The sequence below is a fragment of the Pteronotus mesoamericanus genome, unplaced genomic scaffold, assembly GCF_021234165.1.
Source record: "Pteronotus mesoamericanus isolate MK-2021 breed Mesoamerican mustached bat unplaced genomic scaffold, CSHL_Meso_final scaffold_85, whole genome shotgun sequence".
Classification (NCBI taxonomy): Eukaryota; Metazoa; Chordata; class Mammalia; order Chiroptera; family Mormoopidae; genus Pteronotus; species Pteronotus mesoamericanus.
Genome location: NW_026555329.1, coordinates 73,497,398 through 73,524,029, shown reverse-complemented (window position 1 = coordinate 73,524,029; position 26,632 = coordinate 73,497,398). Strand labels below are relative to the sequence as shown.

Below are 26,632 nucleotides of genomic sequence, written 5' to 3'. Positions count from 1 at the left end.
TGGACTGTGCAGAATAAGCCAGCCCTTCTTTATAGAAATCTCTTCGGGTAAAGTTTATAGGTGTGCATTGTATTATTCAGAACCTTCTGCTAATCTTGCCTTGTGCTGAAACTTGTCTTTTGAGACCATGCGTCCATATTGTAAGACTTTTCATCACGAGGGTAATTTTTAAAGCGTGTGACTGAAGTGGCTTATTGCAGCTGATTCAGCTAGAGATCATTTTGTCCGGTCTCCGTTATTCATCCATTTATTCATTTTTTCATTCATTCCTTTCCCCGGCCTTCCTAATGGGCGGGGTTCGTTTTATTTTGGCCGCCAGGGCACTGCTGTGTTCTGCACCCCTTTGCGTATGTCACGGGTAATGCTACCAAAATGTAAACTGCAAGAAAATTGGTTCGTGAACATCACTTACTCTTTTAGAAAACAGTTACTTGGACTACTCTGAAAAATGTTTGCCCCAACATGTTCTTTATGCTAAATTGAAAAGCTAGATAAATTATTATAGAGAAGACACAGTCAGGAAACTGACGGACTGCTGCTCAAAAGACTGTGGCCTAAAAAAATTGAGCATCCACTTCACAGAGGGGAATAAACACGCCCGCATTTATTATTATACGGGCAAAATGAACCCAAAGGGGACTTCGTTTCCATTGCCACCTCCACCTCATGGCTTACCCCCTTCCTGCTGCTGGCCCATAGGCTCCTGGAAGCCGAGGTGGCATGTGCTCTGGAGGCGGCAGGTTCGAGCTTGAGTGAAGGAACAGAGGACTCGGACACACGGCACCCTTTGGAGGGGGGTTAATAGTTTGGTAGTATTACAGTTTGAACACACCCCACAGTTGAACAAGATTTCAGCCATATGCCTGATTTTAGGAGCTAGAAGGACGTTTTGTTGAGCCAACCTCACTGCATCCTATATTTGGAACACCCCAGTCGGTTGAGTAGCGTGGTCAAGGGGGTGTATTTCACGAAAGGGCTGCATTTTGAAGATGAGACACTGCACCAAACTGTCCCCAGCAGCGTGTCCTAACACTTCAGCACATCGCAAAGCCATCACTGAAGCCCTCCAGGCTCTACTGCCATCCAGAGGGCAGAGGCAGCAGGAGGCGCGCCAGGGTCAGGTGCCACAAGGCGGAGCCGCGCTCGGTGGGTGGGCCTTCGCAGAAGGTGGAAGGAGCATGCGCTTCTGCTGTGTGCCAGGGGGGGCGCCCGCGGTTCCTCCTAGGCCCTGTTTCTGATTTCTTAGAAGGTACTCGCGTAGAAAAAAATGACTTTTATGGTGATACGGGTGTGTGTGCGCACACACATATAAACGTGTGAATCATATCTGAATGGAAAGTGTGTGTCAAATTTAAAATATATGTTTTTTGGATCTGACTAATGACTTTAGTTGGGAGCCACATGATCCACCTAAAGGAGCACGTTGGCCAGGAGGCATCAGCGCTGGCCCCTCTCCTCCCACGAAGGGCTGGGTGGAAGCAATCAGCGTGCGTTTGGAGTCGGATGGAGGGGGAATGGGAAGAGCGCAGTGAGCAGCACACGCTGGCAATGGGCCAGCAGCTCTCATCTCGGCAGCTGGGACAGCTGTCAGTGAGGGCAGCCCCGTGCTGGGGAGACCGCCGTCACTGAGTCCGCCCGTGGAGGAAGCGGAGGAGGAGCCTCAGTTGGTTTCCATCTTCTTCAGTGCCTGTGGGTAGGAGGGGCGGGGTAGGAGAGATCATGTAGCAGAGTCGTTTTGAGTGCAGGCAAACTGTGGACCGCTCAGTTGCAAAAAAGCTAACAACCTGATTTAAAAATGGCCTAAGGACTTGAATGGACCTTTCTTTCCTTTCTTTCTTTACTATTTCTTTTTTTTTTTTTTTTTTTGGAATAGACATTTCTTAAAAGAAGATATCTAAGTGACCGACAGCTATATGAAAAAATGTTCAGTGTCACTAATGATCAGGAAAATGCAGATCGAAACCACAGTGAGCCACCCAGCTAGCTATCACCCCTGTTAGGGTAGTGATTATCCAAAAAAAAAAAAAAAAGTGTTGATGAGGATGTGGAGACATTGGGACCTTTGCACACTGTTAGTGGGAATGTCAGTAGGTGCAGCCACTATGAAAAACAGTATGGAAGTTCCTCAAAAAATTAAAAAGAGAACTACCATAGATCCAGCAATCTTACTCCTGAGTATTTATCCAAAAGATTAAAATCAGGGCCTCAAAGAGAAGTCCGCTCTCCCATACGCACTGCGGCTTTATGCCTGATAGCCAAGAGTGGAAACACACTAAATGTCCATCCGATGAATGGATAAAGCAAATGTGGCACGTGCGTATAATAGAATATTATTTAGCCCAAAAGAGAGAGGATGCTATCTGTTGGTTCAAATCTGAATCTGTCCCTGACTAGCTGTATGACTTTAAACAGGCAAGTGACCTAAACTCTCCACATCTAAAGTTCATTATCCTTAAAAGAATCTTAAAATCAGAGTTGTAATGTTCTTTCCCGCGTAGTCTGGCTGTGAACATTAGAAGAGAGAACACGTGTAAAGTGCTTTGAACAGTAATGGTGCATCCAGTAAGTGTTACCTAGATTTCATAATCAATGCTGTAATAGAAGAGTAGTGTTCTTCACAGGTAGCATTGACTACGGAAGCAAAGGAGTGAAATAAGTCATGGAAAGTTTACTGGTGGAGATGAGTTTTGATCCCAGTCTTGAAGGATGGAATTGACTGAGACTGGCAAATAGAAGCCAAAAACACATTCCAGATAGAGCCCTATGGGGTGGGGGGTGGGAGCCAAGGGTTTGTATCTTATCCTGCGGCAGTGCTTTCTCCACTGGGGCTGATTTCTTTATTTCTTATCTCCTTATTTCTTCTCATCATGTTAAAATGATGAAAATCATCTATTGCCATGACAACACAATGCAATTGTGAACTCTGGCAGCTTTGTTCTTTATTCAGAAATGATGTTCTGTCAAGGCCATTAAGCAAATATTTCTCATTCTACTCCTATCTCATTTTCTCTCTTTCTCTCTCTCTCTCTCTCTCACTTCCATTAACCAATTCATAATGGGATTGATTAGCGCTCAGTAATAATTAGACACTGTAGTGGAATGAATCCCAGTAGAATCGATACATTCGAGCCTAAAGAATCCATAGTAATCACGTCAAATGTGTGCTCGTTTCTAAAGTGCCTCATTTAGCAACTTCCTGTTTGTTCTCTAATCAGCACAGTATGTGCAGGTAGAGCAAAGAGATTTCCAACAATAGAAGACATCAAAAACAGAGCTTTCAAATTAATTCACCAGCCTCAAACCCCGGGGGCTGCATGGCCACTGTCTCCCCCATCTCCCCTGGTCCTGGGGGCAATGTGGGGGCGGGGCTGGGGGTTCCCTCTGTTAGCATCTTCCTACACAGCAGATTTCGCCCAGACTGGTAGGTTTCCCTTTGCCCAGCCCCACCCACTACAGAACACAGCTGCAGGGCCACCTTGTCTTTGTCTTTTTGAGGCAGCTCGCCCTTGTCCAGGCCCCCTCCTCATTCCACAGCTTCCCCGGTGTATGCTGCGCTCGGATTCCTTCTCCCAACCTCTGAGGCTCAGGGGTCTTTTCCTGGTGCCCCGCTTACTAGTTCTCGTGCCAGATCTCAAGGCTCCACCCACCCCTGCTAACCTTACCGTGTGCTTTTTCATTTCTAAATAAACGTGGAGACTTTTTAAAAATTGAGATATAATTCACATGCCATACAGATCACTCATTTAAAGTATATAATTCATATAATTCAATGGTTTTAGTATTTTATACTAATTTTGTAAATTGTGGTAAAAAATACGTGACACAAAATGCAAAATAAATATTTTTAAGTGAAAAAAAAATACGTGACACAAAATTTGCCATTTAACTACTTTTAAGCGCACACTTCAGTGACATTAAATGCAGCCACAGTGTGTGCAGCCATCACTATTTCTAGAACTTTCCATCACCCCAAGCAGACTCTACCCACTGAGCAATAATAACTCCCCATTCCTCCCTCCCCCGGCCCCTGGTCAGCTCTAACCAACTCTGTCTATGAATTTGCTTATTCTAGGTACCTCATGTAGGTGGAATCATACACCCTCTGACCTTTTATGTCTGGCTTATCTCGCCTCGCACAGTATTTCAAGGTTAATCCATACTGGAGGGTGTATCAGAACTTCGTTCACTTTTATGGCTGAATAGTATTCGGTTGTGTACCACATTTTGTTTAATCATCTGTTGATGGACGGTTAGGTTATTTCACCTTCAGCTTAGTTTCACCTCTCAGCCACGGGGTAGCGCTGCTGTGAACATTGGCACACAAGTATCTGTTTGAGTCCCTACTTTCAGTTCCTTGATGTATATACCTAAGAGTGGAATTGCTGGGTCACGTGATAACTCTCTAGCTTTTTAAGGAACAAGTGTGAAGATTTCTTTGCACTTAAACTTATAAATGGGAGGGGTAGGTCTCTATTAGTTAAAATGTATCTATCTTATCAAAATTAATGTGAAGAGCTACAAAAGACATACTCATTCCTCACCTTCCTTTGAGTTCTTAACAATTGTTGTCTGTATAGCCCATTTGACAGTTTGTCACAGAAGGCTTTGTGACATCCATTATTCTCTCTAACTGATTATTTTAAAGCTTTCGCTGTTTAACGTGTCATGTTTTTATACAGTCCTCCACGGAGATTCTAATCTCCGTCTGGGCACAGACATGGATTGTATTTTTTTGTAAAGGAATTCCCTGTAGCAACTAGCATAAACCTTCAGGATATTTAACTGATGAGTTTTAATTACTTTCCTATCAATCTTCTGATTTATTTATATACTGAAGACTTTTCCACCAAGTTGTACCTTGCCTAGATACATTTTTTGCAAACCTGTTTTCACATGTTAAATGAGGTAACAACTAATCATGATAATAGCAGCTAACTTTTATAGAATACTTACTTGGTGGCGTGTACTATTCAAAGCACTTTTCATGTATTTCCTCACTTAACTCTCGGAATGAGCCTGTGATATAGCTACTGTTGTTGGCCACATTTTACTGATAAGGAGACTGAGTCACGCAGAGGCTGAAAAGCTGCCCACAGCCACACCGCCAGCAAGTGCAGACATTAGACAGTGGGCCGCAGGGCCCTGTTCCTGCCCACAGACCCCATTAGGCAGGGACCCGCTTACACCCTGAACCAGGGAGGACGGAACCTGCAGCCACTAGAGGAGTCACCCGGCCCGGTGTCAGGAGGAGTGAGAGGGGGCCCCAAGGCCAGCCACAGCCCAGCCCCCGCAGCCTTTGGTGGGTTAACAGTTTTCCACTTGCCTTCCACCCAGCTGCCTGGGGTCCTGAGTTTGCCCACATCTCTGCAGCCCATGGGAGGCAGACAGAGCTCGACCTTAGAAAGGGCCTGGCTTGTGACTGGCTTCGTGACCTTGGCCAAAACACCTCGGTGACTCTTGTGTCCCCATTAGGAGTCTATAAATACCAGCTGCTTCTCTTAGCAAATTAGGTGGAAACTGACCATCTTACTTAGGCAACCAATATGTCTTAAAATTAGATGATCGATATACAAAAATAGACGAATCCTTTTTTTTTCCAAAATCTTCACAGTAAACAACAGACTTTATATCCATCATCCCACCGGCCTCTCTCTGAGCTTGGAGGCAGACAGAATTGGTTCCCAAAGGAACCTCACGAACATAAATATCTCAGTGGGGGGGGGGAATGTGCTGGCCCAGAGCCATCCAAAGCCGGTTCCTGCTGTCAGCGCGCTCCGTTGCAGGATGAAGAGCAGGGGTCCAGAGCAGCTCCTGAATGGGCCCCCTCCCGGCAGGAGCCCCTCTGACCTCGCCCTGACACAGTGCCCTCCCCTCAAGGATCCGAGGGTCAGGCGTCCCCGCCCCCACCCTGCGCAACACCCTCTCAGCACAGTGCTTGCTGCCGGCGTGTAGTCCAGCCACGATTTTTGTCTCTCAGCACGTCTGAACCATTTGGTGGGGTCGGCCTCCCCAGAACCTCACTTTTCATCCTTCCATCCATCCATATCTCCCTCTCTCTCCCCCCTCACCTCTCTCTGCATCTGAGTCCCTCTTGGATGTTCCAGTCCCTCCTGCCTAAGTTTGTGGGACCACCAGGCCCCAAGTCTAAGCTGTGCTCTTCCCTCTTCCCTAGCGTTCTCCTATGGCGGGGCCTCTGTTGGCCTGGGTGTTTCTGGGCTTTCTTTGCTGAGATGTCAAAAAAAAAAAGCCGGTGCCTCAGAAGCCATACCCGGGAGATCCCAGCCCCCCTGGAAGCTTCTCACTCCCCAATGTCCAGAAGCACCCGCCTCCAGCCCTTTCTCACATTCACATGCCCCCCTCTGCCAGTCAGACAAGGACAGGTGACCCTGGGGCACCTGCCTGCCCACTAGGATTATGAAGAGCGGAAGTCAGTTCCTGCCCTCTCTCCCGCAGCCCGTCCTGAACTGCTGGTTTGCTGTCTTACTTCTCACACTCCTGCTTTTCCTGTCCCTTTTCAGCACTGTCTCCAAGCAGAGGAAAAACGTCATCAGCTGTGTCACGGTCCACGACTCTCCGTACTCCGACTCCTCCAGCAACACCAGCCCCCACTCCGTGCAGCACCGCGCCGGGCACAACGCCAACACCTTTGACACCAAGGGGAGCCTGGAGAACCACTGCACGGGGAACCCCCGGACCATCATCGTGCCACCCCTGAAAACCCAGGCCAGCGAAGTGTTGGTGGAATGTGACAGCCTGGTGCCAGGTAATGCGGGGCCCGGGCAGGCCAGGGTCTCTCTCGCGACTGGTCTTGTTTCCTGCCGCTAGCAGTTTGGCTACGTGAGCGGACGAGGGCCGGGTTATTGCAGATATTGTTCAAGTAGCCAAGAGAGGAATCCGCTTGGCATCGCTTTGTCGAAGCAGTGTTTTCATTTTCAAATTCTGTAACTAACACCTCGCTGCCTTTCCAGGGGCGCTCCCTCTGATGTGGTTGATAAGTAAAAGTAAGAGCCACCGTGTTCCTCAGCCACCGGTCTGATTGGCACATGGTGTGGGGGGGCCCCGCCCGAGTTCTGGCTTCAGTCCCTCCGAGGACCCGGGGCTGCTGGGGGCAGGACCTTCTCCGCGTCCTGCTCAGTGAGGGCGAAACGGTTCTTCCCAAGTCTCCTTGGAAGTCGCTGCTGGGAGGCGAGATCACGGAGAGCATTCTTGTCCCTCACCCACTGTTTGATTGAAAGGATCCCTTCTGTCCCACGAAGGCTAGTCCTGAAAACAGCCCCGGAAGAAGGGCTGAGAGCTTAACCTTCTAGGTGCATTTAGTGCCTCGCCCCCAGTTTAGCAGCATCTGTTCAGTGTTTCCCTGGCTTGGGCTCGCCAATGGAAGGATGTGGGGAATAAACCAGAATAAACATGCACGTTCACTTTTCTGCCACTAACCAACACCAGCCCGTCCAAGCCATTTAGAAGGAAAGGGGTGTGAACTGCCAGGGCGGTTTTGTTTGGACGTTAGAAGCTCTTGTTCATCAGCTATTATTCATTCGTCCTGTGTCACATGAAGTTGCCCTAGGAGACCTGGGAACCTTCTTGGGGTGGTTGCTACCTGTAAGGCCCACGAGGCCTGGGAGGCTCAGGCACTGCCCCCCAGGGCGGCCTCAGGGCAGAGGGTAGGATTCAGGATGGGGTGTTTGGGTGCCTGTCCAGCCCAGTGCCACAGGTCATTCTGCACAGTGTGGGACAAGAGGACCTCTCTCCCCAGACCCTCTCCCTCTCCCCAGGCAGGGGGTTCCTTGGAAACCTGGGCAGGGGGCAGCTCCGGCCCAGGGTGACCAAAGGAGCCGGTAGGCCGACGGTTCACCCAGGAGGCCCTTCCCGGAACAGAGGTGCCCCTCCTTTCCGCTCCCGTGGTTATCAAATAACTGTTCATGCCTACATCCATCGTGCACTTCCCAATTTAAGTATTTTCAAGGGATATCAGTTCTGCCATGTTGCATACTGTATCATTATTTAAGTGCTTCAGACACCTTTGTCAAAACCTACAGCTGCAGGTTCACCTCATCTAATACACAGAAATGCTGCCAGGTTGTCAGCCCAGGCGGCCAAAGCCTACTTCACCTCTGTCGGAAAATGTCTTCCCTGTACCAACGAACTCACCGCTGCATTTTGTCTCATGAACGGATGGGTGCAGCGGGGAGCTGGCAGAGAGTTTGTGGGCTGCATAAAACAGTCGCGGACAGTCTCCCACGTTTCTTACTAAAAAGATGGCTTGGCCCCTAGCCGGTGAGGTTTGGTGGGTCAGGCATTGTCCCGCAAACCGAAAGGTCGCATGCTCGATTCCTGGTTAGGGCACATGCCAAGGTTTCAGTCCCCAGTCGGGGCGCATGCAAAAGACAACCAGTTCATGTTTTCCTCCCTCTCTTTTCCTCCCTTCCCCTCTCTCTCTCAAAAAAAAAAAAAATGGCTTGCCTTTCCTCCCAAGGAAATGTCCCTCAAGAGCTTTCCATTCCAGAATTATCCTATTTAGGGGTCCCCAAGGGTCCTCACATCGGGAGCCAGTCAGTGCGCCATACCAACATTCAGGAGAGCGAGGGGAAGCCTTTCTCATGTAAAGTGGGAGGAGTGTGAGTGTGAGGCAGAACTTGGCAAGGGGAACCCCGCGCTGGTGGATCAGTTTAGGAGAAGAAACGCTTGAAAATTGGGGATCTGGAAATTGAACTCTTAACTCTACTTATCACACACACACACCCCCCCGGCCAAGTCCTAAGGAGCCCTGCACATTTAAAGTCTGCAGCCTTAACTGCTCACGGCTTGGTGTGAAGGGCTCTCCCGCTTCATTAACACCAGCTCTTGAGACTACACTGTTGAAACCCTTAAGGAAAATTGGCCCTTTTGTTGAGCCAGAAGAGAAGGAAATATTCCTCCTTTGTCTGCAATCCAAAATCCAAAAAAGCTCTGAAGACCAAATTTTAAGTTTATCACAAACTCAGCTGGTAGTGAAAGCCTGGCGGGGCCCAGCAAGAGGCTCTTCACAGTCTCTCCGGCACAGCCACACTGTGTCACAGTCATGCTTGTCAGCCACTTGGGGAAATGTCCCTGTGCGGTGTTGGATGGCAGGGCGGTGCGGAGGCTCCGTTGGGGGTAACCTACTATGCTGAATATGTACCAGATTCCTTTTCTGAAATCTGATATTGAAAAACATCCAGCCCCAAGGACTTGAGGTCCAGGGTCGTAGGCCTGTGGGATGAGACCAAGTGTCCTAAATCAAAAGTGTGTGTGTCCCAAGACACCCGAGGGGAATTCAGTAACAGCACTGATTCCTTAAAAATACGTGACTGTATCTAAGAATTGGTTCAGGATAGACCTTATGCAGATCACATAGGAATTGATTTATTTTTTAAGTGGCCGATGCTAAATTTCTCTTGGCCTTTGAAAACATGAAAGATGGAGGGTGCGTAGGAGGGAGGCCAGATTCCCTGGTCGGGATCGTCCCGCTTGGAGCTCTATGACAAAAGATGGCTAAAGCCACTGAAGCTTTAAGGAAACCGGGTCCAGCCTCCAGTAGAGGCAGGCGAGGGAGCTGAGGGCCGGCCTCGTCCAGCATAACCGCGGTTTTCTGTCTTCAGAGTGTGGAGCCCACACTGCACGCCTGTCGACTTCTGTGAACAAGTTCCACGATCCGCCCATCGCACGATGTGCGGCAGGTGGCAGCTCTGAGCGCCTACCCCTGCATTTCCGCAGGAAGCAATTCCCTGAATAGCTGACAACCTCTGAGGGATGTTACCAACAAAAAAGAGAGAAATGGAAGGTCCTCCTCTGGGAGGCTACTGGTTCGAAAGCAGCCAGTGCCGCTGGCTCTGGCAAACCCAGTGGTACCGTTTTCTCTGTAGAGAGACTCCTTTCCCCTGTGAGGACAGGCTGCCGAGTAACTGGGAGGGGCAGGAAGGGCTTCGTCCTGCTGCCTGCCTGTCCATGGCCCACGGCCTTTCTCAGCGCTAACATGCACTGCAGAATCCCTCCCTGCTCCTGCCCCAGCCCAGAGGAGTCGGGGACTCCGCCTTCCTCCGCTTCCTGGTGCCCAGTTGGCCCACACAAGCCACAGTGCAGGCCAGTGCGGCCGCCTGGCTGGAGCCCAACGCGCTCGGGTCAGGACGAACGCCATGCAGGCGGCCGTCCGTTTCCCCGCAGGACGCCCGCCCTCCTGCGGTTCGCGGCCCGGGAAGGACTCTGGAGGATTTCTCGCCGGCCCCTCAGGCCCTGTGAGCTGGTGAAGGTTCTTTCGGAAAGCAGCAGGATGAGCTCCGCAAGAATTCATTGGAGGGGCGCGGGGCTAAGGGAAAATGCAGCAACCGGGTGCGAGGCGGGCCAGGAGCCAGAGCTCCCGGGACCTGGGCCGAGCCCTGCCTGGGTCTGGGGGTGCGGAGGCCGGTTTGTGACTGTCCGGTCTCAGAAATGGGGTCCTTCCTCGAAGACCACGGTTGGCCCCCAGAGGGGTGGCAGTGACTGATCTGCGACCTGTTTCTTCTCCCGACACAGTCAACACCAGTCACCACTCGTCCTCCTACAAGTCCAAGTCCTCCAGCAACGTGACCTCCACCAGCGGTCATTCTTCAGGGAGCTCGTCTGGGGCCGTCGCCTACCGGCAGCACCGGCCAGGGCCGCACTTCCAACAGCAGCAGCCTCTCAACCTCAGCCAGGTAAGCCCCCCGGCGCTGTCCTTCCGCTGCAGAGAGGGCGGCTGTGGCGGGCCCCGGCCCACATCACAGAGCTGCTGGTGGTGGCAGGCAGTGCCCTGCATGACCACTGGTGTTTCCTTTCCTCCACGGCCACCCCTGGGGTAGCTGGTGTCGATTCACAGAGAGCCGGCCCAGAGCGGACGGACTTGTCTGTTGCGTAGCGCTGAATGGCATGTGCCAGAGCTTCAGGTGGGATGGCCCACATCTTGCCCGTCCAGCTCAGCGCTGGGTGAAGCACTGTGCCCTGGCCGGCCGGGGGCAGACCTGCCGGCGTGGCTGGCGCCCTGCAGCGCGGGAGGCCACCCCCAGCAGCCGCAGGCCAGGACGGCAGTCGAAGTGTTGAAGGGGACACAGGCAAAGCAGGGTCTCTGAGGGCAGAGCCGGCCTGTGCGGAAAGGGTCAGCTCAGCTCTGAAGTTTCGTGAGAAGCCGCAGAGGTTAGAGAAGTGGGCAGGTTGTGCTCAGAAACCCCTCCTGCGAAGGGCCCCCCAGGTCATAAAACGAGGCTGCGCCTCCGTCCCAGGACGCGGGTTGCCCAGAAAAGAAAGAAGAAGGCTGGTCTGTGTGTACCGGTGCCGCTTCAAACAGCAGTTTCTGAGGTCTTGATTTTAGAGACAAGATTTCACAGTGAGAGAGAAACCAGTGGCACTCAAAGAGGGGCTCCTTCACCACTTCTCAGCTGCAGGGTGTCCTTGGGGGAGGCATCGTGTCCTGTTCCCTGCAACGGCTTTATCCGTGTGTCACCCACTGGAGGGCACTGGGCAGGGCCTTCCGCTCGCAGCCCAGGCTGACGTTACTCCCCAGCACACCAGGAGATGTTCAGCCGCATCACCGCCCCCCCCCGGCCCCCAGCCTTGGCCTCGGGCCTCCTCCCCCTTCCCTCCCTCCGACCCCCTCCTTCCTCCCCTCTCTCTCCCTCCTCTGCCTCCCCCCCCTCCCCTCCCGTGGCCCAGCCTGCGGTGCAGCCCTCTCCTGGTGCTTCTCCTTGTCCAGGCTCAGCAGCACATCACCACGGACCGCACGGGGAGCCACCGACGGCAGCAGGCCTACATCACTCCCACGATGGCCCAGGCTCCGTACTCCTTCCCGCACAGCAGCCCCAGCCACGGCACTGTGCACCCCCACCTGGCCGCCGCCGCCGCCGCCCACCTTCCCACCCAGCCCCACCTCTACACCTACACGGCACCCGCCGCCCTGGGCTCCACCGGCACCGTGGCCCACCTTGTGGCCTCCCAAGGCTCAGCGCGTCACACAGTGCAGCACACTGCCTACCCGGCCAGCATCGTCCACCAGGTCCCCGTGAGCATGGGCCCCCGGGTCCTGCCCTCACCCACCATCCACCCGAGTCAGTACCCGGCCCAGTTTGCCCACCAGACCTACATCAGCGCCTCTCCAGCCTCCACCGTCTACACTGGATACCCACTGAGCCCTGCCAAGGTCAACCAGTACCCTTACATATAAACACTGGGGGGGAGCATGGCCGCGGGAGGAGGGAGCGCAGGAGGGACTCGGCGGGAGCTGGGGTTTTATACTGAAGATGCCGCACAGAAACAATGCAAACGGGGCAGGGGAGGGGGCCGGGGGGCGGGAGCCGGACACCGATGAAACTTGAACTAGGAAGTGGGAGGACTCAGAGCAGAGAAGAGGACATTTTAAAAAGGAAGGGATTCGGGGGCGGGGGGGGGATCTATGCTTTTTATTTTAAAAAAGAAAAAGGAAAAAAAAAGAAACAAAATGTCAGTAACAAATACAGCTCACAAACCCATTCAACCAAACTGGAAAGGAGGAGGAGAAGAGAGCGATGGAAGATTCCGGAAGTTGAGGGGCCCCAGTTTCTGAAGAACTTTATCTATGAACTTTTCAAAGATTATTTTCATATGGCAGCAAGTGACATTTAAGAATTTGCTGTCAGGGGACACCTGATATGGAAATCCAATAGATTTTTAATTATTGAACACAAGAATTAGGGATTTTTCCAGAACTCTAAAGGGTCAACAGCCCTCGAGAAGCTCAGGCCATGGCCTGAGGAGGCTGATATCTGGGGGTTGGTCTGGGGTCGGCAAAGCCTAGTTCTGGCTCATTCGTCAGGACTTGGGGTGGGGGGGGGGTGGCCGGGCGGGAGGAAGCCCCCTGGGGGGAGGGGGCGCGTTTTCTCTTTCTGAGCACTCTGGATAAATCCCTAAGCAATGTTATTCCTCGGCTGTCATTAATAATGTGTGTTGCAAACTTCAGTTCTTTTTCTTTTGTGAAGATTTATTTTCTCTTTGAATCAACCCCTAGTCGCGTAGTGTAGCGCTAGCGGCCGTCGCCGACACCCTAGTGGAATGTAGCACTCTGCACCCTGTTTTCTGCTTTGTGTTCAACTCCAGTGATACCAATAGACTATTCCTCAGTGTAATTGCACAAAAAAAGAAAATGATATAACATAGGCATGTAACCAATGTGGTGGTCCAGGCGTGCGAGCGAGCGCGTGGGTGTGAGTGCGGCCGCGCCCTCCCCGAGCGCCCCGGGCACAGCTCCCGCTGTCTTGACTTGACATCATTCCCTCCTAGTGCCTTACCGACGACAGACGCGTGTGAGGGTTTACTTCCATGGTACTCCAAGAAGCTGACGGAGGCGAGTCAGAGCATCTCAGCTCCTCTTCTGCGCTGTTGAAACATTTTACTCTGGTCTTTCCTTTTAAAAAAGCAAACTTGTTTTCATTTCATTTCATTTTAATACCTGTTGTCTTTCTAGGCTGTTTGCGGGCAGAAGGGTGTTAGGGAGCTGGCGGGGGTTGAGAGAGACATGGGAAGGGCGGCAGGGGCGAACCGATGGCCGTGATGGTTTAATTGACTTTCATTTGGAGACAGAGTGAGAGAGACTCCCCACCCCTTGCCCTCACCCCACGCTGCCCCGTTTTACTTGCGCGGCCGGTCCTGCCGTCTGTGGGACCTGAGGTCCCCTCTGTGTCTTAGGAACGCTAGCCCTGCCAGGCACCCGCCTCCTTCCTGCTGTGGGAAGGAGAGCGGAGAGGGCCGTGGCCAACCAAGCGTGCACTGCCTCGCCCACGCCACACACCCGCCCCGCGTCACTGTCCACGCTGCGCCCTCCGCGACCCTGGCGCCTTCGCTCCGCGCCCTGCCAGGCCCTGCGCCCTGCAGACAGCCTTCAGCCTGCGTTCGCCGCTGTCTTTTCCTCACGCTCCTCGGGCCTCCAGGACATGCCTTTGTTTTGATTTTTGCGGGTCCGGTGGGCAGAAGACGGGAAGGACATTTACGAGGGTGACCAGGGCTCTTGCGCAGCACCTTGGAAAACACTCCCACCACCAGTTAGGTTTCCAAAGAAACGTGCCCTTTGCCCTCCCTGCACCTTGGCTACATTCTGGAAGTTTTCTCAGGCTTTGAACCCCCTGGGCGCAGGGTGGGGGTCTCTCCGTTCACAGCAACTTACACACATGAAGGTTGGGAGATGGGGCTTTCAAGGGTGGTCCTACTTGCTTGGTTCTCCCTGCTGAGTCCCTAAGTAACCCCAAAGCCAAGTTTCCAAGGTGCAGAGAGGGGGCTCCCGATGTCGGCAGCCTGTCCTCGTCTTCCTCTCCCTCTTCCTCGCCCTCCAGTCCCCCCTAACGATCTACTGTGAAAGGTGAGGAAGCCAAACCATTACCTTAGCTCTTAGCTGTGAAATGTGAAGTAACTCTGGACATTTCCCCTCCCCAACTGTAAATGCTCCTTGTCTTACCAAGAACGAGGTCCCCAAACTGGAACCAGCTTAGCCCAGGCCTTAGGCTGGAAGGAAGGACACCACGACCCTCTAGAGCCGGGCAGGCACCCAGCGGGACGAGATGCTCCGTCAGTAGTCGCTTCAGGGGCGGCAAGTGCCGCCGTCATTCTAAGATGCGAGGAAGACGCCTGCCCAGAGGGCAGGGGTGGAGTCCGGAGGACACATGAGCCAGCGCCCTGCCTGGCCGCGGCCTGGAAGGCCAGGTCTCCACACCAGGTGGCAGCGGCGCCCCCGCCAGGCCTCGGGCCCAGGGACACACATCTTGGCTGCGGCTGAGCCTCCCTTCGCCTTACCGGTAGCATCCTGGAGCCCCTTACACAGTTTACGCCCGACCCCTTGTCCACCTGACCTTTTACGGAAAAGACAACGTAGCCTTCCATGTCAAAGCAAACGATTTTGTCTACTAAGTTGGAAGTCTGACTCTCTCACCTGACATTTTCTTTCCTTTTCTTCCAGATCAGGAATGAAAGTTCCATGCTGCTCATAAAGATAATATTGTACTAATTATTTTGATTATTAGCATTGTAATTATTATCATGATTATCATCATGTTGATGTTTTAGTTGGGGTTTGAAATGCACATTTATTCCATGGACCTTTGTGTTTTCTCTTTAATATTTAAACTTATTTTATTTTATCTGTGAGTGTATGAGTAGACGGGCGGGACAAACATGTCCAGTGTTGTCGGGCAAAAAGAAACCAGGAAAGAGCCAGGAATTAGGAAATCTGTTGCTATTGTTTCTGTTCTACGACAAGCTGTCGGGAAAGATCCACTGCAGGACGGAAGCTTGGAGAATCTAGTTCCTTTGCTCTGCTGGCTGGACGGGGCGCTTGACAATGGGTCACCACCCGTGTCTATCCCGCTAGGCTCTCCGGAGCCCAGGAGAGGTGTGAGCAGGCGCGTCCTGGGCTGCAGCCCGAGCCGCGGCCCCCGCCCCATCCCCTACGCTGCTGAGACCTCCCCAGCCCTGCCTCACATCTGCTCTTTACCTGCCCCCAGCTGGCCCCGCGCTGACCCAGCCCCCCTCTCCAATGTCCTCCCGTTTCCCATCAGGGCAGCAGGAGTGTGGCTGATGTCCTTCAGTGCAGAGACCGTTGTCCCCTCCCGGAAGCTGAGGTGAGGCTGCCAGGCAGGCAGCACCTTCCCCTGGGAAACTTCAGCCTCCCTGGGCCCCTCCCACTCACTAACCACCTCCTCAGTCTCCCCCCTAACCCGCAGCTCATCTTCTTAGCTCGTAATTCTGGGGACAAACTAGTGAGCTCAAAAAAGGTGGAGGGAGCGTATAGGAGGCCGGGGGACCCTGACAGCGCCTAGCAGCTGCTCAGACACTGTGGGCCCTGCTGTGTGTGATGGGCTTTTTAAATCAGCGTGGGACGTACACACGCTGCCCACCAGACCCAGCAACTGCGGGCCCCGGATGGAGAAAGGGCCAAAATGGCCAGTTTCGCTGCGGGGGAGGCAGCTGGAAGAGGCCAGGCGGGCCCGGTCCCACAGACGCTCGGCAAACAGTAGTGCGCACCCCCTAGCCCTGGCCTGCCTTCCGCGTTCCGCGCCCCACAACGCCCCCCGCCCCGGGGGAGAGGCCAGCCTCTGCCCGGGCTCCTGCACTGCCTGCACCTCCCATCCCATCTGTCCTCCACCTCCGAGTCGCCCTGGCAAATCGGATGACCAAAGGCTGCCTGGCCCTCAGGTAGAGGGATGCCAACCTAGTCCTGTTTAGATTTCAAGTAACCTAGAGCGTCATCTGTTCTAGAATTGGCTTCGTCCCTCTCGTCTGAAGAAACAACGATGGAGTGAGGGGGGTGGATTCCAAAGTTCAGGCCCAGGAGAGCCGTGCGGTGGGGGCCTGAGGAGCCACGCGCAGGTGCCACGCTCCTGCCCCCGCAGGCCCCTGGCGGCCCACCTCTGTGTGTGCGCTCGTGTCTCTGCGCTTTGGGCCTCTTTCGTGACGATTTGGCTGTTTCCAAGGAAAGGGGTGAGCAGGCCGATGGGTGGGAGAGTCTGAGGCTTGATGCCAATTACTTTTGTGGAAGAGCATGTGGTTGGTCGAATTCAGAGGGAAGAGAAGGGTTGGGGCGAAGCAGCGGTTGTCTCCCGGGCCGGATCTGCGCGGGCGGCGAGGGGCCTGCAGGCTGTGGGAGCAGCCTGCACGCCCTCCTCGCCCGGGGGACTCAGGCTGCCCAGGCACCAGGCTGCCGGCGGAGAGGAGGGAAGGCGAGCTCAGCGCAGCGGCTCACAGGCTGCCTTCCCTCGACCAGACCTTCAGAATCGCAAACACTCATTTTTGAACAAGCTTGTGGTGGAGGATTTGGGGTGTGTGCGTATGAGTGAGTGAGTGGAGCAGACTTTTCTTGGAAACTGGAGGAAGGAGATGAGGAGGCTCACAGAGCTGTCACTGATGGGCGGTGGTGGGTGAGACGCGCGGATCCACGGGCTGGCCCCGGCTTTCACCCGGCTCTCCGGCGGGGGCTGGGACTGGGGGCAGGGGCCAGGGGGCGCTCTCGCTGCCTGCCCAGTGGCTGCCAGGACAGGAAACAGAAGAAAATAACCAAGTGCCCTGAGTAGCAGAGAAAATTCAAGAGAGGCAAGGTTTCCTCCCGCAGGTCTAGCCTGGGACTTTGCAGCGCCAGCATGAGATTTTGCCACGAAACATTCCAGCCCTGGGGACTTAGCATGCTTCCTGCCGTGTCTTTTCTTTCCGGTGCGTCTCACAGATTTCAGATGGGGAACCCTCACAATTGAGCAGGCCAGAGATATCCTTACCAAATTGGAAAGGAAGGTGAAACTGTTCCTTTCTTGAGCCAAAGAACCCTTCTCGAAGACACCTCCAAATACAGACAAAATGGCATTTCCGTCTTTCCTTTCTGGGCAATAATGACATCGTTAGTGATGCAATGGCATTTGTCTTTTTCTTTCCTCTTCATCCTTTTTCTCTTTTTAATTACATTTATTTCAAAAGCGTACTCATCCCTTAAGAGAAGTAGAGGTTCGTGACCCTAACACTGCTGCTACTGGGGGGCCGGGAACGCCGCACAGATGCATGAGCTGGACTGACCTCGCGTCACCACAGACCTGGCCGGGCAGCCCCGCCGCCGCTCAGCTGTGTCGGGTTTGGATGCGCGCGGGCCTGGGGCTTGGGGACCCAGGACTCCTCCGCTTTGACGCCTTTGGACTCCCACCGCTAACCTCCACAGACCGGTCCGTAGATTCCCAGTTGAGCTACTAGAGAACTGACGATGGTGGCGCGACGTTGAAACGCAACAGAAACTTTCCCAAGCCCTTGGGCGCCGCTGCTCAGGAGGGTAGCCCCCCTCGTAGAGGCTTCTCGGAGCTTTCTGGCAGCTTCTAGATGTTCGAGAGAGCCAGCTCTTCCCTTGAGACTCAGTGGGAGTTTCCGCAGAGGGGACCCTCACAGAGCCCACTTTCTCAAAACACCTGCACCAGAGGGGTTTCCCGAGTCCCTCCCTTGACCCCCCCAAGCCTTTGACACCCCTCATCTCAGACCCTGCCTTGAAACATTAGGTTGACTTTCTCATTTCTTAAAATTTGCAGTGTCCCTCAAGTAAGCAATAGCCAACATTCGCTGAATGCCCTCAGCACGCCAGGCCCCGGGCCGCGCCGTGAACCCGCGGCGCCCTCGCGGCCGCCCCTGCACCACGGCCCGAGGGCTGAGGCGGAAGCTGGAGTTCTAAGGGGGCGGGAAGAGAGCACCACGTGCCCAAGGGAAGAGCACGCAATGGTGGTCTGACATCTCCGCATTTCTAGTGAAATTTTTTGTTAAGGAGGACTTGACTGAGATAGGACTTGGTTTTGCTTTTTTAATTAACAGCAATGAACGGCCTCCCATGTCTGACGAATCGTTACACAATACCCATTGACTGTGTGCCAAACACTGTGCTAAACATCGCTCACTGGTGAGCTGGGTTCACGTCATAATCACCTGTGAAATCAGCCATAGGAGTCCCTTCACGGATGAGGCAGCTGGCGTGGGGAGCGGGTAGCCTGCGGGGGGGGCGGGGCACCCAGCAGTAGGGAGCCCGGCCTCGAACCTGGGTCTGCCCCGCCCCAGAGCGGAGCTCTCAGCCGCTGGCGCCGGCGCCGGCGCCGCCTGTGTGTAAGTGCAAAGAAAGGCCTCGGAGGAGCGTCACCCACGCGGCCTCTGCCCTGCGTGGAGGGGGAGTCCCAAACTGCGTGCAAGCAGAGGGGTGAGACTTAGTTTGACTTCTAGAGAAAATCGTAGGGGTGTTTCTTTGATTCATAACAGAATTCATTTTAGGTTCCTTTCCAGTGTACCAACTAGTCTCTACTGCTGCTACCACACTCTCATGGGAGTGGAGAGAAAAAAAAAAGTGTTCTTTCCTTCTTTTAAAAAAAAAAATAAGTTTTTCTTATAGTTAATTCTAGAAAGGCAATACTAAAGGTATATATTTTTTTTCAAAATGCTATTTTTGACTGCACTGATAAATATGACAACTCTGGTCTCTGTAATCGATCCGCTCTTCAGCTCTAGGTAGAACCAGACGCAGATTCACACCAAATTTGTAAATACCACGTGTGGGTCTGGCGTCCAGGACCTTTTTTTCCCTTTGTGTAAAAAAAGAAAAATAGAAGGAGAAAGACAAGATGATTTTTAGAAAGAGGAGCAAAATCCAGTTTTCTTTTGAGGTAGCCTTCTCAAAGAAATGGAGAGCAATGGTGTGAAAACTGAGGAGAACCAGCCAGCTTTTGGGCCCCGAGGCCAGGGAGAGAGCCTCCCGCCGAAGTCTGAGACAGGCAGTGATGGAGTGTCTTTATCTTGGCTGAAAGGCGACAAGAAGCTCTAGGACTAGATGTTTAATTTTTTGGAAAACTCTCATCACTTATTACGAAATATCTCCTCAGTTGTTTTGGGTGGGGCTTTTTGGTTTCTTTTTTATTTTAAAAACGTCTTTACTGACCGGCTCCAGGCTTGTTTGCCTAAATTCTTAGGTAGTTTACACAAGTTTTAGAGTCATCTAGAACTTGAACTCCATTGGAAGCAAACCCAACTCATCAGAATTTGAGATCCTGGTTGGTTTCAATAGGTGTTCTGGAATTCTGACCGGGCACCTGAAGATTTTTTTAAGGAAGGTTTTAGATACATTATCTTACACAAACTGTGATCTAATGGCAATAATTACCTCAAATGTGGGCATTCATCCTGGTTTTAGCCTTTTTTGAAATCATGTAGCCAGCTTGATCTTGAGATTTAAAAGACCATGAACTCTGTGTGGGCTGAAAATGATTAATGCACACCCTGGTCATTGTTGCTTAAGTGAATTCTGAAAATAGCTCATCTGTACAACAGAAAATTAAACCAAGGAAGAGATTATTCTTTGTGTGTTGTAATCAAATGTGATATTCAAATGCACATGTAACATGTATATGTTTTTAGCTACTGTAAAATGCTGTTAGCCTTCTAAGATATCAAGAGAGTCACCTTTTAAATGCGTACACTAAATAGTTGACTGTGGATACTTAAGCATATTTCTGGCTACATTTTATAGTTAGTGTTTTAGAGTTTACATTTAAACTGGTACTTTTGAAAGAAAATTTCCGTTCGTAACTGACATCTTCACACCCCGGCAATTGCCTCTTCAGTTGGAAGCCGTGTCCCCCGGGGCAGGTGTGTTGTGCCCACACTGTTGCGCCGTGTAGCCCAACACGAGCATTTCCTCCGTGTTACCGGTTTCCACGTGAGCGCGCGAGAGTGTGAAAGGATTTCCAGGTTGAGTCCACAGCCTGGGCCAGACAGACGCAAAGACCTCACGCCGGGCCGTGTCAGCGCTTGTCTTCAAGGCCTTCCCTTGACACCTTGGAAGAGGCAGAGAGAACAGACACTTGGTTCGTTGACTTCGTCTTGATTTGAATGTTTAACTTATTAATGATCCACTGACTTCCAGTCACTAGGCAGTAGGAGACACTGGGATTCAGGTGGCCCCGAAGGTACCGCTGCTGTTTCTGGGCCCCCTGGCGACATTCTGAGGGGTGTTTTGCAGGGGCGACTTGTCCATCCCGACGCCTGTACTCATTGGCTAGGTTTTCTGTATCTGCTGTCATTGGATCCTTTTCTCCTTTAAAACAAGATAAATGCAAAAGGATGTGTTTACTTCCCACCCTGTCCATCTTACACGTGAAGCCTCGTGCAGTGGGGGGCAGGACACGGGTTCCTTCCTGGAGAACGTCGGTGCTGCTGAGCTGGGGGGGGGCGCTGAGGAACGGGGGGGCCAGCGGGGTGGGGGCGCCGAGGCCCCTCCAAAGCAGGGTCAGGAGGGAAAAGGCCAGAGAGAGGCTGCAGAGCCAGGCCCCGCGCCCTGCAGGACCCGAGTGGGAAGTGTGGGTTCCCCTAAGAATTTTGGTTTGTTTTGGGGTGTTTTTTTTTTTGTTCTGTTTGTTTGAGGAGGACCTGCTGTGAACTAAAGGGCATTCCTTTAGCAGATAAGACCTTGAAAACTGCAAAACACCTGGGACCAGGGAACTGTTTGTATGTTGTTGTTTTTTTTTGAAACTTGCATTCTCTTTTTCCCTGTGAACTCTGTTGACAGTACGTTCCTATTACAGTTTTTTGTTAGAAATGTTATTGTAAAATAGTTTTCATCCCGCCTCTCCTGCTTTCTCTGATTGGTTTTCTCCTTTGCTTTAATTAACCAAATGAATTTTATCATTGTCTTTGGGGCTTAACCATATTTTTAAAAACTAGAGGTATAGAAATTGGCTTAAAAAAAAGACAAAGGAACTATACTGGATCTGAAAAGGGACCCTGTCATTGCTCTCTAGGTTCCACCAGTCTCCACACGAATCTCTCCCCGCACGGTCTCTCCTTCCCCATGTTGGACATTGTCCCCGTGGCCACCCCAGCCTCTGCCGTGCTGTCCCTACAGCCCCCGCCCCGCTCCCACCGCGGCCAGGCACCCAGGCCTCCCAGGAAGCTCTCCAGAACCAGACAGAAGGGCCCACTTAGCCTTGTGAGGGGTGGTCTTGCCTCCCTGTTACGGACAGTCACCTGCTTGATGAAGGGGCAATGGACTTATTGTTATTGTTATTGTTGTTGTCATTATTTTAAGAGTTTGGCTCAGGTTGTAAAGGAGAACTTGGGAAGTGAAAAGTGACTTGACCATGCCCGTTCTTTGTAGCTTTCTGTGACTTACGAATGGAATCGAAAGTGTCCCCGCCCCCCCCACCCCGCCCCTTCCCAGCTGGCCTTCCTGTTGGCCTGCACCTCGCTCCTCACTGGCGTTACCGCTCATTGCAACTTTCTCCGTCGCTTTCCCAGGGCACAATCATTTCTGGCCCCCAAAGCAGTTCCCCATCCTCTGTGTGTGCATCTTTTTAACCAAATGAAGTAGACCAGGAAGTCGTACTTTGGGGCAGCAGAATTTCTAGTTTAGTAGAGAATTACTGTACAGATAGAGATGTTGATATATATGTTTGTGTATATATATATCAAGCCAAATTGCGGATAGGAGAAGTATAGCTTTATGGATGAGGAGGCAAGGGAGCTTTTAGAAGTCTGAGTCAGCGTCACCCCCAGGCCTGGGGGGGGTGATGCTGGGCCCTTTTCACCCAGCTCACCACAGCGGAGGCAGGTGGCCCTGCAGGGCGCCGCTGCTCTCTCTGGGTCCCCATCGTCAAGGGCATAGACGAATGAGAGGGGCAACAAATCAGAATGACTGGAATTTTCCATCCCGATTTGCTTTGACCACATGTATTGAGCTGCCGCCTCTGACATTATATCACGTTTCCAAAAATGGTATCCATTAGGGTGGAAAGAGAACGGATCTGTAGAAATGTTTACCTTTCAATGGCCCATGAGCTTAGGACACCCTGGACGGAAGGACTCACTCCCCAGAACCAGAACAGGGAAGAGACCTGGTGACGCTCCGTCGCCGGTCCAAGGGACGTGGCTCCCTCCCCGAGGTCATCTCGCCATCTCGTCTAGATCTTTCTCTGCCTGGTCATCTCAGCCCAGTGCCCCTATGAAAGCCCTGGTCTGTTGTGTTCCTTCACTGTACGGTTTCTGTAATAAAAAGTGTTAATCCACGTTACTCTTTGTGAAAATTATTGCGTGCAACAGTATTTTCTCGTGTACCTCCTTTTCCTATGTGAATTGTCCCTCTTTTCTTTTTTATTTATAAATGTCTACTTTTTTAAAAGACAAACCAATGTGTCGTAGACCTCCATGTAACCTACTCCTTAGTCTCATATTATAGGTATGTTATAAGAATGGATATTTTACTTGGCTTTAGAATGTTTTACAAGAAAAATAATTCTTAACTGATCAAGTCCTTGCTCCTAAAATGCTTGTGTTTTTTCATCATGACGTCGTGTGCTTCTAAATTAATAATCATTTTCGTTGTAGAAAAATGGAGTGAATTTATATTAGTCTTGGAAACTAATAATAGCATTGTAAATTTATGAGATGATTTTAACAGAAAAATTATAGAAGAATATAGTTATTTTAATTGTAATATTACTAACTGTAGGGTGAGAAGGGGGGTCCCGTGTGGTGAACTATGTTATAGCTTGTTACTCACAGTTTCTTTTTGATCATTTTTTCGGTCTCTGAGGTGAAACGAGTTATTAATGAAAATTTGTAAACTCACATATGCATATTGTATATGTGTAGCAATGTAATCACCCTTTGTCTTGGAATTACATTAAACTGTTTGGAATCACTGTACCCTCGGCCTGGCACGCTTATTGATTCTAGAACGAGACCAGCTATAAGACCAAAAAGGTCATTGTTACGAGTAACATCTTTGGGAAGTCATTTAGTCCTTTGGAAATTAATACATCTGAACGTGTTCATAACCCACCACTGCACTGAGAATTTGCCAAGATGACAGCGTGTGGCTGTAGAAGGGACGGGGCAGAGGCGGGGGGGGGGGGCGGGGGGCGCATCTCATTCCTGGGCAGGGGCGGCCCCCTACCTCCCTGTCCCTCCTCTGAGCCACCGCAACCCTGTCTGCTTCCAGGCTCCGCCCCTGAGGCTGTCCTGGGTAGTACCAGGAGCTCTCCACTGTCCGCCCGGGATCTGGGTGCCGCCTTCCTCTGCACCCAAGTCCCACTTCATCACCAGACCGGCGTCGGGCGACCCCTCGCTCATCAGCCTCTGCGCCTGAGCCGTGAGCGCCACAGCCCCGCGGGGCCCTAGCGCACGGCTGCCCCCTCAGCAACATAAGCCGCTCCTCAGCCTCCCCCGCGCTGGGGCTCCCCAGCATCCCAGCGTTTTTTATGGTAAAATGTACATAACGTAGCATTTGTCATTCTAACCATTTTAAAATACGCTATTAGTGGCATTGATACACTCACAGTGGAGGGAGACCATCAGCTGTTTCTAGAACTTTCTTCATCCCAAACAGAAACTCTGTACCCATTAAACAGTAACTCCCCAATCCCAGCCCTTGGCAAACAGCTCTCTAACCTTCTGGCTCTGAATTAGCCTGTTCTGACTACTTCATGTGAGAGGAATCATACACTATTTGCCATTTTTTGGCTTATCTCACTTAAAAGTGTTCTCAACGTCCATCTGTGTGTCCGAATTTCCTTTGTAAGATGGAAGGACACTCCGTTGCATGCATAGGCCGCACTTTGTTTATCCGCTCATCTCTTGATGGATAAGGGAGTCGTTTCCACCTTCCGGCTTGTGTTGAGTAGCGCTGCTATGAACACTAGCCTTCAAGTATCCGAGTCCTTGCTTTCGATATTTTTTTTTCTTTTTTTTTTTCTTTTTTTGGATACACACTCAAGAGTGGAGTTGCCGGATCCTATGGCCATTCTTACCTTTCTGAGGAGCCGCCAAACTTTCCCCCAGGGGCCGCCCCTGTGCCGTTCCCAGGGCAGCGCGCACGGCTCCTCCCCCGACACTCACCCTGGTTTCTGCTGCCGAGTCCTGGGGCCTCCTTTTGCCGTGCCTCCTGGCCTCACACGCTCCCCGGCCAGCCTAAAGCGCACCCGCCTGCTCGCCTGCACCCTCCGCCCCCTGCCGCACCCACTTGCCGCGGACCGGTTCAACCACCTGCGTCTCGGCTCCCGCACCCAGGGCCCGGAGCTCTTGGCCGGGCCTCCCGTGAACCTGGGCCCGCTGCGGTGCCTCTCGGCTCCCTCGGCGGCTCTCTGCCGCCCTCGCCTCTCTCTGCAAGCCCCCTGCTCTCACGTGCACTGGAGTGATCAGAGCAATCGGGCTGCAGCGCCCCTACCCCCTCAGGCCCATCGCTCAGTTCTGTCTTCCTCGCTCGCTCGTCTCTCCCTCCCTCCGGCCTCAGGAAGAAGCACCCGCGCCCACCTCGTCCCTCCCTCCCCCTCCAGAGCCTCCTCTCCCCACTGCGGACCCTCAGGCTTTCTCAGGCTTATTGCAATCCTCAAGAACCTGCCAGTCATCTCTCCGGGAACCCTACCCTCTCGCTCCTGGTGAGGTAGGTGTCCTCTGTCTAGGTTCCCAACCCCGTGGGCGTAATGGTCATTATGCCACACTGTCAAATTTCTCTCCAAATTTTCCTTCCCCACAAGACCACAAAGTCCTCGCAGGTAAGGATTTTTTCTTTCGTCTCGGTTTCTAGGGCCTCTGTCGCAATGCCAGGCTCAGAGTGGATGGTCAACAAATATTTGGGTAAGTGAAGAAACTACTCAGCCCATTTTCATCGCCCGAGCAACGCCGGAATTCAGGTAACACCCGTGAAATCCAAAATGCAGGCCATACTTCAATTTGGATTAAATTCAACTCAGCCAAAATTCAAGTTACATAAAAATTTGTGCTCAAGATTTGGACAAAACTCTTCTGTCATACTCGATTTTAAGTGATGAACGCACTCCTGGGGGTCCCGGGCCAGGAGACGGAGAGAGGCAGACCGGCTCCACCCGCGAAATGCAAGTGGGCGCGCCGCAGCACACGGGGCAGCTGTGCAGGAGGCCCTCACCGTCCGTGTCTTTGGAAGCGCCTTTAAATTTAACTGAAAATACAAACTAGCTCTGTCAACATGCTTCCTCAAGCACATTTGATCCTGGGGGATACCAAATCTTCAGTAGTCTTAGTTGCGCTCTGGAGCTGATGAGCAGTAAGCAGATTCTACATCCCCCAAGTCCCGTTCCCAGCTGAGCTAAGGCGCCCCCTAGCGGAGGGCGACCGCAATGAGATGGAGCTCTCGCCCTGCGGCCCGCTGGCCAGCTCCGGCCTGCTCGCTGGGGCTTCGGCCTTCCGGGGCATGTTCCCGCATCGCCACGCTCCCCTGGTTCTGGGGGCGTGTTTTTCTGGGTGGTGAAGGTCATGCCCAGGAGCCTGTTCCAAACAGCCAGGTGTATGTGTGTGTGTGAGTCTGATTTACATATTGTCTAACTCTTCCCTAGAATAATAGCTAAGCTTGAGGAAATATTAAATGCATGTAAAAGCAGAGGCTACACTAAGAGCAAAGTGTAAATGAAACACAAATGGGCTGGGTGGCCTCGTGACCTCTTCACTTGCACGTTGGGTCCTTCTCATCCGCCTGTGCGCAGCTTTAAAGAAGGTACCTTGGGCCCTGACCAGCTCACTTGGTTGGAGCACCATTAAGGTTGTGGGTTCCATTCCCGGTCAGAGCACATGCCTGTTTTGAGTTCAGTCCCTAGTCTCTAACATCAACGTTTCTCTCTCTCTCTCTCTCTCTCTCTCTCTCTCTCAGCCATGAAAAGAATGTCCTCAGTTGAAGGTTTTTTTTAAAAAAAGTCACCTTGGACCCTCCTGCAGCAGCCACTGTGTCCCCCCCACAACCACCACCACCCAAACTTCCTCTTAGGAGATTTATTTCCTCCTCAGCTCCCCTTACCTTGTGTGGCTCTGCTTGAAGATGGAGAAACCCAGTGGCCAGCAGCACTACTACTGCTCACTCTACAGGGAAGAAGCAGACCCAGGAGCCAGGCAGTCCTGGCCCCTGCAGACTATCTCACCCTGCCGCCTGGCTGGTGTGGCTCAGTGGATTGAGCCCAGGCCTGCAAACCTAGAGGTCGCCGGGTTTCAGTCCCTGTCAATGCCTGGCTTGTGGTCCCCAGTAGAGGGCGTGCAAGAGGCAACCGAATGATGTTCTTTGCACATCAATGTTCCTCTCCTTTCTTCCTCCCTTCCCCTCTCTCTAAAAATAAAATCTTTTTTAAAA

The 26,632-nt window shown here is 52.2% G+C and overlaps 1 protein-coding gene across 5 annotated transcripts in view; it reads left to right on the top strand.

The window, feature by feature from the left end:
- The window catches only part of HIPK2 (homeodomain interacting protein kinase 2), a 171,629-nt gene extending 145,250 nt beyond the window's left edge, over positions 1-26,379 (top strand). For 4 of the 5 annotated variants that reach the window (XM_054564282.1, XM_054564281.1, XM_054564280.1 and 1 more), the window contains exons 13-15: positions 6,519-6,763; positions 10,528-10,688; positions 11,720-12,812. In XM_054564282.1, coding sequence (XP_054420257.1) covers positions 6,519-6,763; positions 10,528-10,688; positions 11,720-12,187 — 874 coding nt within the window. In that variant the 3' untranslated portion in view covers positions 12,188-12,812. Of the gene's footprint in view, positions 1-6,518; positions 6,764-10,527; positions 10,689-11,719; positions 12,813-24,772; positions 24,923-25,066; positions 25,117-26,161 lie in introns of those variants that run through there. The other variant, XM_054564283.1, reaches the window with a different exon arrangement.
- Positions 26,380-26,632: the final 253 nt, after the last annotated feature.